Below are 14,418 nucleotides of genomic sequence, written 5' to 3'. Positions count from 1 at the left end.
TTCTGTTTGTTGTGAAGATATTTTTCCGGAAGTTTCTCTGATCGAAACAGAAGACGTCATTCTGGTTTGTTGATTTTCGCCGATGACATTTCACCGAGATAGTTTAATAAAGCCGTAGCTTGTCGGTAGAAGTTGTTATTTAACCATTGCAATTAAATTAGGTTTTCTCTTAATGAAGTCATCGGGATGGCTGACATATATTGGAACTTGTAATCTGTACTTGTGCATTTCTGCATGATCTATTTAGTATCATGGTCCTGAATTACAAGGATTGCTGTATCTATTGATTGTGCTACTTCTGAAATTAGAAGGTGTCTTATTTTGAGAACTTTGTATTTACGTCATAAGCCAAATAACATAAATATTATAGTACGATGAGAATATTCACACTTGTTTATATATAGCTAGTGGGGAGGCCATTTGGGTTCTGAGCATCCTATTCTGTTTTAATGAACCTGTACTCTTAGTCCCTTGACATAACCATGAAACTACATTGTCGAAACTGTAGTGTCTCCAAGTGCGCGCGGAATCAACAGACTTTCGCTACCTCTCTAGGCCGTCTTGAGGACCAACTGTTATCAAGTACTTACTAGATGTATGAGGACATCTAAACCTAGTGGAATATAAAAAAAAAACTAATCGTAACTTTGTTTCGGACAGCCGTCACCTAAAGCATTAGTGGCACGACATCTTGGACTTTTCGTCCTTTGCTTCAATTAGGTGTCCAGAATTTTGGAATTCTAGAAGAAGTAATGACAAGTTTCAGATTGCCCTAAATAATTTTCTCGGATAAGTTTCATTCAAACGAGTTCGTTGCTAAGTCACAGGGTGTGTAGCAGTGTCACGATACAGAAGGTGGTAACGCGCGAGCAGTACATCGTGATGTTTCGGCGTTCACTCTCCCCCACTCGCTGCACACCAAGCCTTACAACAAAGGCCATCACAGATGGGAATCGAACCCGGGCCTCCGGAGTGCAAGACCAGCGCGCTTCCCCGATGCCACGGTGGCTCCACTATTGTGGCTCACTGAAGGTATGCCTAGTGCATGCGTTGTTGCACACGCCACGTCACAGCCATCTGGCTGACTAAATGCGTCATCTGGTGCGTGCGTCATTGGGCACATGACGGCGCAGCAAATGGGGATGTGGTGGCGCCACGTCATGAGTGTATGAAATGAATCGATCGAAAACATTCCACGAAAGCGACTATAATGCTTTCGCATTCCCACACGTAAGTAATCGTAAGTGTCTCTGCCGAATTTTGGTGGCAGCTTCGTGTTCTTCATTATTACGCTCGCTCTTCTGTGGCACACAGCAGCTTTCTAGCTTGCTAAAAGATTGCGTTGCAGGCCTAAATCTCTGCTCTTTATTGCAAGCAACCAAGTATCGTGGTAATTTTAGCCGCATATATCCCATTTCATGTTGTCATGCAATTAAGTTTTTTAATTTTTGACCCTGCTGATCACAGGCTGACATACTCACCTTTTCGCCGCCGCACCACATTCCTTCTGGCATATCAACAGCCATGTACCATGTTTGAGTGTGTGTTCTATTTTGTTTATTATAATAACACCGCAATTTACACTCGTTCTGAGGATCCTGTCATAAAAACATATTAGAATGAGATTGTGACAAATAGTGTTTCTCGCAACATGCGCGTTGCAGGCCGAGCCTTAGTATTTTCTAGCAGATCGCCACGTGCATAGCAACTTTTCTTTAATACACGTGAAACCGCACTTCAAGCTTGAAATAAAATTCATACTGGGGAACAGTTGGACCGGTTGGTACGTCATGTAAATGTTTTTTACAGGTAAATGAAAAAAAAACAGTAGACGAAACATCGCACTACGCTTCATACATATTTTTTTCTTTTCTCCTTGCGTATCTGCGTAACCCATATATTTTATACAATATTCCAACATGATTGAGCACTCACCACTGTAAATATTAATTCCAGTAGAACGTGCGAATTCACGTGTACGTGGCGAAGTTATTGATACAACTAACAGTTGGCCTCCAGTGTCACTTTTTAACACTGTGACTTTTTTGTATAACTCACCTTTTCAAATTTGAAATATCCTCGGGAGTTTTTTCCAAGAATTCGTCTGCAGTAATAATGTCTTACTATCATATCACCAGGCATTTGCGTGTTACTGATGTTGTGTATTTTGCTTGCTGTTTCATTTAGGCATTCGTCCGAGAGTCTTCTGCACGTACAATAAAGAAAAGCACGTAGAAACTGATTTTGATTACTTTGTTCAGGTTCTATTCCCTGGTGGTTGCTGTAGAGTTACTTCTTACATGAATGAATGGGCTTTCAAACACCCCTTAGGGATATTTTCGACAATTTCATACTTCATGTCCTGCCACACATTTTGCTGCCACAATCACTGCTATACAGTATAAAGAGGTTTCATTGCATCTTTATATTGGCGCGCAATGACTGAGCTATCTGCGTGGATTCTAACTGACGCATAGCCAGTAACAGAACATATACTCTACCGATATTTTCATGTCAGTTAAGGATCCTCGCATCACTAAAGTTTATCTGGAGCTCGCATATATGGCTTTCACTTTGATCAATTTAAAGCTTCGGGATATCAAAAGCAATCTATATGTCTACATTAATAAATGCAGGCGGATCGTTAATGTAGCCATTGGTGAAAGCGATAAAAACTTGTTTATTGTGTAATTGAACCAAAGAAGCTTCATTCATGCTTCACATTTACAAACCCCAGGTTGATTGAATAATGCAGCTTAAGATGTGAGGCTAATTCTGACGGAACACAGCGTGCAAGGACATCATATATACAGCATTCATCACGTAAATTTAGGCAGGTCACAATGAGCGCGCTAAATATTGAATCAGTTTTAGAAGACACTCCACCAGCGTTTACTCTTCGGTATTGGTCATGAAACTATGGTAGACATAAATACACCGTAACTCTGTGTGCTTCGCCTGTTGGCTCAAAGTTATGCACGCTTGGTGAGATAGTTACGCTTCCCTTCTCTTGGATTTCAGTCTGTAACGCTTAATGACCATCGGTTATGTTCCCTCCTCATTACATGCCCTAGCTGCCCATGCCCATTTCTTTTTCTTGATTTCAACTAAGATGTCATTAACTCACATTTGTTCCCTCACCCAATCTGCTCTTTTCGTATCCCTTAACGTTATACCCATCATGCTTATTTCCATAGCTCGTCGCGTCGTCCTCAATTTAAGTAGAACCCTTTTCGTAAGCCTCCAGGTTTCTGCCCCATACGTGAGTACTGGTAAGACACAGCTGTTATAAACTTTTCTCTAGAGGGATAATGGCAACCTGCTGTTCATAATCTGCGAAGTCCTGCCAAACGCACCCCAGCCCATTCTTATTCTTCTGATTATTTCAGTCTCATGATCCGGAACTGCAGTCACTACCTGTCCTAAGTAGATGTTCTCCCTTACAACTTCCAGTGCTTCACTATCTAGCGTAAGCTGCTGTTCTCTTCCGAGACTGTTAAACATTAATTTTCTGCAGATTAATTTTTAGACCCACCCTCCGGCTTTGCCTTTCCAGGTCAGTGAGCATGCATTGCAGTTGGTCCCCCGAGTTACTAAGCAAGGCAATGTCATCAGCGAATCGCAAGTTACTAAGGTATTCTCCATTAATTCTTATCCCCAATTCTTGCCAATCCAGGTCTCTGAATACCTCCTGTAAACACGCTGTGTATAGCACTGGAGAGATCGTATCTCCCTGCCTGACGCCTTTCTTTATTGGGATTTTGTTGCTTTTTTTTGTGGAGGACTACGGTGGCTGTGGAGCCGCTATAGATATCTTCCAGTATGTTTACATATGGCTCATCTATACCCTGATTCCGTAATGCCTGCATGACTGCTGAGGATTCGACTGAGTCAAAGGCTTTTTCGTTATAATGAAGGCTATGTACAGGGTTGGTTATATTCCGCACATTTCTCTATCATCTCATTGATAGTGTGAATATGGTCTATTATTCAGTAGCCTTTACGGAACCCTGCCTGGTCCTTTGGTTGACGGAAGTCTAAGGTGTTCCTGATTCTATTTGCAATTACCTTAGTAAATACTTTGTAGGCAATGGACAGTAAGCTGATCGGTCTATAATTTTGCAAGTCTTTGGCGTCCCCTTTATTATGGATTAGGATTGTGTTAGCGTTTTTCCATGATTCCGGTACGCTCGAAGCCATGAGGCATTGCGTATACAGGGTGGCCAGTTTCTCTAGAACAATCTGCCCACCATCCTTCAACAAATCTGCTGTTACCTGATCCTCCCCAGCTGCCTTCCCCCTTTGCATAGCTCCCAAGGCTTTATTTACTTTTTCCGGCGCTACCTGTGGGATTTCGAATTACTTTAGGCTATTCTCTCTTCCGTTATCGCCATGGGTGCCACTGGTACTGTATAAATCACTATAGAACTATAGTAATGATATTGCCGGCTTTGTCTCTTAACGCATACATCTGTTTCTTGCCAATTCCTAGTTTCTTCTTTACTGCTTTTATGCTTCCTGCGTTCCTGATAGCATGTTCAATTCTATCCATATTATACTTCATTATGTCAGCTGTCTTACACTTGTTGAATAACTTCGAAAGTTCTGCAGTTCTATTCTATCTGTAGGGTTAGAGGCTTTCATACCTTGGTGTTTCTTGATCAGATCTTTCGTCTCCTGCGATAGCTTACTGGTATCCTGTCTAACGGAGTTACCGCCGACTTCTATTGCACAATCCTTAATGATGCCCACAAGATTGTCGTTCCTTGCTTCAACACTAAAGTCCTCTTCCTGAGTTAAAGCCGAATACCTGTTCTGTAGCTTGATCTGGAATTCCTCTATTTTCCCTCTTGCCGCTAACTCATTGATCGGCTTCTTATGTACCAGTTTCTTGCGTTCCCTCCTCAGGTCTAGGCTAATTCGAGTTGGTCACTTCAGCGCACCTTGCTGAACACGTCCACATCTTGTATGATGCCAGGGTTAGCGCAGAGTATGAAGTCTATTTCATTTCTAGTCTCGCCGTTCGGGCTCCTCCATGTCCACATTCGGTTATCCCGCTTGCGGAAGAACGTATTAATTATCCGCATATTATTCTGCTCCGCAAAATCTACTAATAACTCTCCCCTGCTATTCCTAGTGCCTATGCCATATTACCCCACTGCCTTGTCTCCAGCCTGCTTCTTGCCTACCCTGGCATTGAAGTCGCCCATTAGTATAGTGTGTTTTGTTTTGAATAAATTGTTGAGCAATTGTTGACCCATCACCGATTCCACGTCTTCATAGAAGCTTTCGACTTCCTGGTCATCATGACTGGATGTAGGGGCGTAGGCCTGTACAACCTTCATTTTGTACCTCTTATTAGGTTTCACAACAAGGCCTGCCACCCTCTCGTTCATGCTATAGAATTCCTGTATGTTACCAGCTATATTCTTATTAATTAGGAATCCGACTCCTAGTTCTCGTCTCTCCGCTAAGGCCCTGTACCACAGGACGTGCCCACTTTTTAGCACTGTATATGCTTCTTTTGGCCTCCTAACTTCACTGAGCCCTATTATATCCCATTTACTGCTCTCTAATTCCCCCAATAGTACTGCTAGACTCGCCTCACTAGATAACGTTTTAGTGTTAAACGTTGCCAGGTTCATATTCCAATGGCGGCCTGTCCGGAGCCGGGGATTCTTAGCACCCTCTGCGGCGTCGCAGGTCTGACCGCCGCCGTGGCCAGTTGCTTCGCAGCTGCTGGGGACTGAGGGCCGGGCTTTGATTGTTATGTCCATATAGGAGGTTGTGGCCAAGTACTACACCAGGGGGGCCAATCCTGCTCTGGTGAGGGAGTGCGTTACCGGTTCTGGTCACCGGGATCAGGCCACACTCCAGGTCTGTTAATGCAATTTTATCAACACGCGGATTTTTTTTTAATACGGTGGAAAATTGCGCGGCACCGGGATTCGAACTACGGATCTCTCGCACGCGAGGTGGGTGTTCTACCTCACCGCTGCAGCGGTGGCGTAGAGCTGCACTGTACAGTACAGTTAATTCACTGTACTACTAAAACACACGAAATGGCAGTGGCGTGGGTTTTGCGGGCACTTCTCACTTATTTTTATTTGAGATTTCCATTGCCCATGTTGCCTTAGCAACATTAGCAATGGCTCCTTCACTGCGGTACTTGTACAACCTTGAATGCTTTGAATCGATGGCTCGCTCATGCGTGAACACGCAATATAATTCAAAACTGAAGGATCCGTTTATTAAATAATGCTTCCCGTGACGAGCGACAATCTTTTGGCAAGCTAAATAAATTACATAGAGAGCACATGAAGAGTTACACATAATGCAGTATCAAGACAGTGCAGCAATGCGAAAGGAACTTTTTGACGCACACCTTCAATATCGACAACTGTACAGTCAACAGATGATGAAGTTGAAACAATGAAAATTTCCCTTCCCCCAGATCGTGTACCTTGTTATCCACGCTAAATTATATGGACATACAGGCGAAATAACATGAAATGAAAGGTGGGACTACCGGAGGAGCTATGTCGGAGGCCATAATTTCATTTATTTGCGACATGCCGCAGGCCTTGTAGGGACGCAAGAAGGAGGGGCCTTAGTTACACACAAAACACCCATCGCGAAATCCTGGAAACCATAGCGTAACCTGAAGCATCGCATTAGGAAACACGTAACATATACACATGGACACAGGGAACGAATGAATATAGAACATTACAGCACAAAAAAAAATAAACAAAATGAAACAGCCAAGGAAGTAAAAGAAGAAGCCAAAACGTGGCATAAATAAAAAACAATAAATAAATGTGGAACCAAGAAAGTACCTAAAGGAAATATTTATAGCGTTGACAAAAGACCAAGTAAGTCATCGTTAAGTGAAAACAAAAAGCCATTTAAAGAAAATAGCATTTGACCGGGAACCCCGTAAGTCTATAACAACTACTCAGAACGAATTGGTGCCCAAGACGTGTCAACTTACTGCACGACGTTTGTTATATTTTGTTGACTGCACGTCGAAAGTCGGAACTTGGTACTTCCCTTGTCCTCGTAGCTCATCAGAAAGCCTTTAGACCACGAACACTCAGAATTGTCCTGAGGGTCATGCTTTGCTCCCAATCTGCGCAACAAGCAGTATAAGTTATTACGCTGCGTTCATCCACCGATAATTGAACTCTTACAGACATCCTGTGATTACTTACGAGTGGGCGAGCTCGTGAGCCATAGCGTGGACGCCCGCGTAGGACTTGGCGATGTCTTCGCCCTCAGCGACTGCACTGTGGGTGCACACGGTGCCGACGTATGCGAGTCCTGACAATACAATAAATGTAGGTTATTGCCAGCGGATTCAAAGTAAAGCTGCAGTGAACGGCACCCTCCCCTTATCCACGAGAGCTGTTGCTGGGCCCTTTGCCAAGGCTTTCGTAGAAATCGTGGTGCATTTGTACCCCCCCCCCCCCATCGTGCCAAGTTTCTGCTTTCGCAGCCCTATGATTACTGATGTGCCTCGGGCAATGCGGGCACTGGCTTCGACACTTCCGGCAACTTGTAACTCGCTGTGCATAAATCATGAAGGAACATTGTACTCTTTTAAGCGCAATGTTCTTATCGTGAGGCATCCGTCCACAAAACCCAAGAAGGACGTAAAGAAAAGCCTCGGGTGGTAAGTTCCCCGGTGATAGACGAGGTACCGCAGGTTAAAGCCAGTGTTTTTGTAAGCAGAGTTAACCCTCGTTATAACATAATTTCCTAATGCGAACGATTGCTTCATTCGCAGTTTTTCGGCGCCCAGACTCTAGCGAATGTATATTAAACTGGGTTATGTGAAGAGCAGTGAGTCCGCTTTTAACGAAATACCACTGTTCTTTTCCCAATCACTTCGTTTTTATGCGCGTTTAGTGTTTTCTTTAAAGCGCGCGAATTGTGTCCGCACTACAGTGCCCAGTTATAAATGGGAGTACTAAGCGCTGAACCCACCGCGTTGGCTCAGTGGGTATACGTCGTTCTACTACGGTGCGCGAGTGCGCGCGAATATCCAGTTCCTCGTAGTGGATGAACGCAATTATTAATCAAGAAAGAAGAAAATCGAGTTATTCATTGTGAGAGAATGCAGCTGTCTCAGTGAATGAGTTCAGATCCAAATGAATCGCCGAAATCTGCTGTATTTTGTGTTCTGCTTTTCCGTTCGTTCAACTTGCCACGCTTCTGTATTATGAGTTGGGTGCTCGGCGGTTAATGCTCAGCGCAACCAGCCGACTGCACAAAATGATCGAGCCGATACCACGACCAGCGTGACCCTGTAAGCGGAGACATGTAATCGGCGCCCGTACTGCGCAACCCAGCCCCGCGATGACGCGTTTGCCTAAGCAAGCCTCCTGCACTCATCCTTCCTGATCATGGCGGTGGCACTGTCACGTGATGCTTGCGTAAGCGCCTGTGCCCGCATCATTTCTTCCCTTCCTTCTTTTCAACCTCTACGCGCCTTTCCCTCTCTCCTACCTATTTTTGATGAGAATCTACTATACCGAGAGCCATTTAATGATCTGTACAGTGCTATTGCAGTAAAACATCAAGCTTGTAACTGCCGTTATCAATGCACTATCCCATACTTGGACAGCATTGCTACTTTCAATATTTCGTAATGAAGATACAAAAGAGCAGCACTTCTGTACAGAAGCTGTAATATAGCATGCGAGATGTATGGCTCGGCATGTATGGCCTACTTCAGCTGCACATAGAAAGGTAGCAACCGTTCTGATCAAATGTACTCGCAATAATGGTTCTTTCAGCATGTGTTTTCAGCTCTCAATCACCAGAGGCACTGTTTGCACATTTGTAGAATTTCTGGTTGTGAAAAAACAAAGTCCCAGTGTATGCCAGACCTGAGAAAACATATAGCGCGTACTTTTTAACGCCCTTCTTCCTTAAGAAAAGCTATTGCTCTTTTACAATGGTTACTCGAGAGTAATTATCTTACCTGCCACACGCTTGTCAAGTGTTTCATTGCCAAGTTTCGCCAGGTCTGCACTGTAAGCGATTGTACCAGTCAAGATGAAGTTGAAGCGATTACAATTAAAAAAATTCTCAGTTGCGCCCGAAAGGTGAAGCAGCGATTGCGATAGCAAATTCGTAGATAGCTGTACGAAGTAGGAATATTAGTTTTATCGGCCGTATAAACTTGTAAACATTCCCTTACTAATTAAATTAAGAGTAAAAGAATACGTAAGCGTGGCTTAACGAGGACGTCGAAAGAAACAAACACACAGAGACAGCACTGTCTTTTTGTGTCTGCTTCTTTCTAGGGCCTCATTCAGTCGCGCTGACACGTTCTATCATGAGTTCAAGCTCGTCAACGTGTTTAAACAAAATTAAGCAGCACGGTGTCACGCGCGCACAGGTAAACATGAACACATCTCGCTCGATGAGCGCGGAAACTCGCTGTGAAAATTCTGGAGTGAGAAATCACGGCGGCAGCAAGCGCATTGACCTTCATGCATCTCTCGCTTCAGCACGAACGAAACGTCGAAAGCACATCACATACGAAGCTACCGGCACTGCGCGCACTCTGAAAACATCGCAGATCGCTTTGAAGATGGGGCCCGCGCGGGCGCGCACTTTAGCCACGTCGCAGACCGCTTTCAAGACACGAGCGCCGGCAACACGTCCCTACGGCGTCCGCGATTCGCGTGGCTAACGCCGTAGTAGACGCCACGCTTGCCTTCACTCTGTACGGAGCGGCGGGCGACCAGGACATCAAAGACGCCCTGGCAGCCGCCTGACCCCCCTTGCCTCACGCGCCACAGGAGAGGGCACGCATCCGGGCCGCGTTTCTCGCTCGCGCACGCGAGATTGAACCGCATTCGCCGGCTCACCCTCACACGCTTTCACTCATACAGAACCTCACGGCGACGGCGACGACAGAAATGCGTTTGGAGTGTCCATATAATTGCTATCGCAATAATAATGTCTTGAGATCACAAGGTGTGAATTAGGCAATTGTCGGCTGGAGAAAAGCCTGTGTTCTTGATGAGCACGTTCCAGAAGCCACTCGATCACGGGCACGCCTAGTCTCACCTGGTGATGAGGTAAACGAGGTCAGACCTTTCGAGAATATTGTGATCTCTCGTATAATTCACCAGTCGCTCCAACGTTTCGAAAGCCTCCCTAGTGCCTAAAATATGGCTAGCAAAACTGTCGTTCTGAAAAGAACAGAAAATGTTCGCAGAAATGACATATACACTGAGATAAACGAGAAGAAATGGGGTTAACCGAGGGGCTCGATTTTTATTAGTCATATCATAAGAAGCCAACAAACACTGACACCAAGGATAACATAGGGGAAATTACTTGTGTTTAATAATTGAAATTAAGAAACGATAAGTTAAAGGTAATTAAAGTGGATGAAAAAACAACTTGCCACAGGTGGGAACCGAACCCACAACCTTCGCATGTCGCGTGCGATGCTCTACCAATTGAGCTACCGCGGCGCCGTTTTCCCATCCGCTTTCTTGGGTGTTTGTGTCCTAGTAGAACCATGGGAGTGTTAGCCAGCGCCACCACTCACTAACCTTGGCGGCAGACGTGGAACGTCCTTTTTGCCGCAGGCGTCACGAGAACGTGATTTTTTTGGGTGAAGGCAACTGGTCAATAAACCCACATATGCTACCTGAAGGCATCAATGTTGCCGGAGTCGAGACCCTCGTTATGTAATAAACGAGAAGAAATGGGGTTAACCGAGGGGCTCGCTTTTTATTAGTCGTCTTATGATATACACAAAGAGTTACTCATGTTTGAGCAATTATATATCGTCGGAGTTAAACACGGCGCGGTAGCTCAGAGGCTATGGCGTTGCTCTGCTTAGCACGAGGTCGAGGGTTCAATCTAGGCCGCACTGCGATGGGGGCGGAAAGCAGATACGCTCGCGTGCTATGCAACGGGTGCACGTTAAAGTACTCCAGGTGGTCAAAGTTAATCCGGAGTTTCCACTACGGTGTGCCTGATAGCTGGATCACGGTCCTGGCATGTAAAATCTCAAAATGCTTTACATCGTCAACGTTAATTTAGGGTCGCTTACACCTTCCTTAAAAGGCATTCATGCTCTTCGGTCATTCGAATGCGAATCCCGTCCGGGCATTTTAATCAGGAAGAAGATGAGCTTATGAAAGGCTAAGTAAAACTAAAAACTAAAAGGCAAGCGCCGACAAACTATATTATGACTGAAATTTCGCTTACAGAAACATAATATACTGTATCACAGAAAAATGAATTTCGAAGCAACAAGCCAGGAAATGAAAACTAGCACGCCCAAATAACCAGTATGAGAGTTAAGCAACGTTATTTAGTGTTTAGGAAGCAACGGTACGCTTATCGCTGCTTCTGAGAAGGAATAGTTGGCACACAGTGCAGTCAACTGGCCTGTTTTCTTTAGTCATGTTCCTGCCAAAAGTCGGCCTACTGTATTTCACTCTTTTCATATGCCTTTGCATCCTGTGTTGCCCATTACATTTACAGAAACCACAAGCTATCGTGTTTTTTTTTCTAGGTATTGCGCCAATTTTGGTAAAGGTTACTCCTAGGAATGTAGTTGTTACTAAAGAATAAATCCACAATTTTCAATCATCAGAGATTTACCTTGGTTTAGCGTCGCGTTTGAGCTCTTTATATTATGGATAGGTTTGTGCCACGCACCAAATAAAACTGATTAACACGATCTCGTTCGTAAAATTGTCTGAATACACTTACCTTTATTCTGGTAATCCCAACAAGCTTGAATGAAATGCTAGGGTCTCTCATATCAAGAAATATTCTGTTTACCTAAAATTAATGAAATATACATCATTATCACAGTGAAGACGACGAGAGGGCAGCGTTGCTGCTAATAACAGGTTGTTGTCTGAATAATACGCAATTGCTTCGAGCACGTAGGGCTTCGATGGTCATCTTGGTAACTGCAAGTGTAGCTCAAAAAAAAAAAAACTGACAGAAGAAGGGTACAAAATATGTGCTAACATAAAATTGTTTTTTTCTTGCCCGTTTTATTTTGTGTCTGTTTTTTTTTGCGCCTCACTTGCAGTATGTTATACCAACAAGGACGAATTTCTACCCTTCACAAGTATTGATAACTATTTGCGCAAGGACTTAATGCTTAGAAGACAGATCTTTCCGTTTCCTTTCTGCGCACAGATGATAAGAAGAAAGGCAGCGTTTTGAACACCAGTGCTACCGGGCTTTAAAAGATATCAAGAGGAAATTTTCACTTACTGGTAAAGGAGTTAAAAACAAAAAAAGGAATTAAACAAACAAACAAACAAACAAACAAAGATTTCACGGACTGGTCTCAGTACTCCGCTCGGCATCAAATTATTGGAAAACGGTAACTTGCTTACCGCGTTCAGCATGACCGCAAGGTACACGATCAAGTCTTGCTCTCGTCTGAACGACGCCTGGTGCTCCTCGTCGGAAATGATGTGAAGCTCCGCTACGAATTTCGGTACGTGCCTCGGGGCTCTAGGCATCGGATATTGGAAGGCTGATAAATAAAATTAGAGGTCGATAGCTCCAGTTAAGAAAGAATTCGTCACTCCGCTACAAAAAATTCTGGCCGAACCCATCTCATGATGAATGCCGGCGTCAACGCAATTAGCATCGAAAGTAATGCAGTCACACACTGCACTGCCAAGGCCCAAACGTACGTGCATGCGGGCTTCTCTCGCGCTATTTCCACTGCACACGTCACACCATCTGGCGGCGCCGTCTCGAAGTCCACACGTGGCAAAAGTCCGATGACGCCGCGCACCGGAGAAATTTTAAGGGGTCTGTTTTGTTGCTGAACAGCGGCACGTACCCAGTGATCCAAGTTAGTCTGACGGTTGGGTTCGAACCCTGTCCCCTCAGCACAGCAGGCCGATGCGTTACCGATTAGATCATAGAATCACTACCAAGCGGCCCAAGTTGGCGGGAAAATGTTCAGACGCAGATAGCTAGGCCGAGAGATACACACATAGACAAAGTTTTTGAAGTATCCTAAGAATGGCAATCGCGTTATTGAGTCAATGCCCGCTTCGTCTAAGCTTATGCATTTGTATTTTTATTTAGGATCTTCATATCGTATAAGCTGCTTGATCCCTAACTCCGGACCTCGCATGATCAGTGGTCTTTATTTGCTTACGCGCTACCTGAGAGCACTACAGCTTCCAGCCCTGACTCACTCAGGAGACCAAATTTTTTCATAAGGTGGCTCCATATAAGCAAATGTAAGATGGCGCCTCGTGCTAGAATAATGTGAACACTTCGGCGTTCGTTTCAACGCGCGCATATTGTAAAGAAAGGGAGAGGGGAGGCAAGAAGATCCCCCCTCCTCACAACACGACACCTAACCACCACACCAACTTGCCCAATTATAGACATTACTTAACTTCTTTTCAAAGCGCGAGTCATTCTCTGACGTGCAATCTTGACATTAGGGGTTCAGTAAAAGTAGCTTCCCAAAGGCACATATCCTAAACGCATGCTTTGAATGAAGCAGCATTTGTTGCAATTCAGCAACTAATAAGATTGCTTGGTAGTAGCGCAATCGGAAGTCAGCGGGAAGATATTGACTTTGCGACCACGTAGCATGAACATCGACGAAATGTTTAATCCCGATGTTTTATTAATATGGCCTTAAACAAGACTGCATAGTCTACTTGCAATGTTAAAAACAGAAACGGGCAAGTAAAATTTGCCGTTCTACGAGTAAAAAATATGCTCAGCACTTTAGCGGCATTTTTGTCTGCGTAAGTTGAATGGGGCCGATTTATGACGGCAGCAATGGTTTTCGGGAGATTTAATAATAGTCTCTAGAAACAGCATACTTACTGTGCATCCAGTTTCGTAGCGTCCCCGACACAGAGTGTTGATACATATCTGCAAGCAAAAAGAGAAAAAGATGAAGAATTATTTTAAAAATAAGAATATATATTATAGTATAAAATGGTAAAAAAGGAACATACTCTGTGATTGGCTCTGTAAGAGTGACATGCAATTGTTTAAAGGTCGGGAACTTCTAGTAATCGCTCTTTAGCGATCAAATAGACTTCTTTGGAAATGCAATACTTTGGGACTCGGCATCTTAAGATTGGCGCGAAAAATTTTTTTTCTAGTAGAAATACGCAAGTAAACACGGGACGACTTAGACGCAGATTTATCACGGAGATATGCAAACTACATCATTTGCTCCGACCAGTCGGATAAGGCACGCCGGTCTGCCCAAAAGCATGCGTGCGTGAATGAACATGTTTACTTTCATTTTGCATACACATCTGTGCCTGGGCGCAATTCTGGACAATGTACCTGCCCATAAGCATTTTTCACGTAAAGGGCACAGGAGGTGCACATTGTTTGTACAACATGTGTTTCTGTGTGACG

The 14,418-nt window shown here is 44.2% G+C and overlaps 2 protein-coding genes across 2 annotated transcripts in view; one reads left to right on the top strand and one right to left on the bottom strand.

The window, feature by feature from the left end:
- Positions 1 to 14,418, top strand: part of LOC139050657 (venom metalloproteinase antarease TserMP_A-like) — a 265,847-nt gene that overhangs the window by 42,460 nt on the left and 208,969 nt on the right. The window lies entirely within an intron of this gene.
- Positions 1 to 14,418, bottom strand: part of LOC139050796 (snake venom metalloproteinase kistomin-like) — a 55,853-nt gene that overhangs the window by 6,218 nt on the left and 35,217 nt on the right. The window contains exons 2-5 of the mRNA XM_070527557.1: positions 13,870 to 13,917; positions 8,990 to 9,039; positions 7,215 to 7,323; positions 6,995 to 7,132 (exon numbers count right to left, since the gene is read on the bottom strand). Coding sequence (XP_070383658.1) covers positions 6,995 to 7,132; positions 7,215 to 7,323; positions 8,990 to 9,039; positions 13,870 to 13,917 — 345 coding nt within the window. The remainder of the gene's footprint in view (positions 1 to 6,994; positions 7,133 to 7,214; positions 7,324 to 8,989; positions 9,040 to 13,869; positions 13,918 to 14,418) is intronic.

Source organism: Dermacentor albipictus, chromosome 10, assembly GCF_038994185.2.
Source record: "Dermacentor albipictus isolate Rhodes 1998 colony chromosome 10, USDA_Dalb.pri_finalv2, whole genome shotgun sequence".
NCBI classification, from domain to species: Eukaryota; Metazoa; Arthropoda; class Arachnida; order Ixodida; family Ixodidae; genus Dermacentor; species Dermacentor albipictus.
This window is presented reverse-complemented; position numbering and strand designations above follow the sequence as displayed.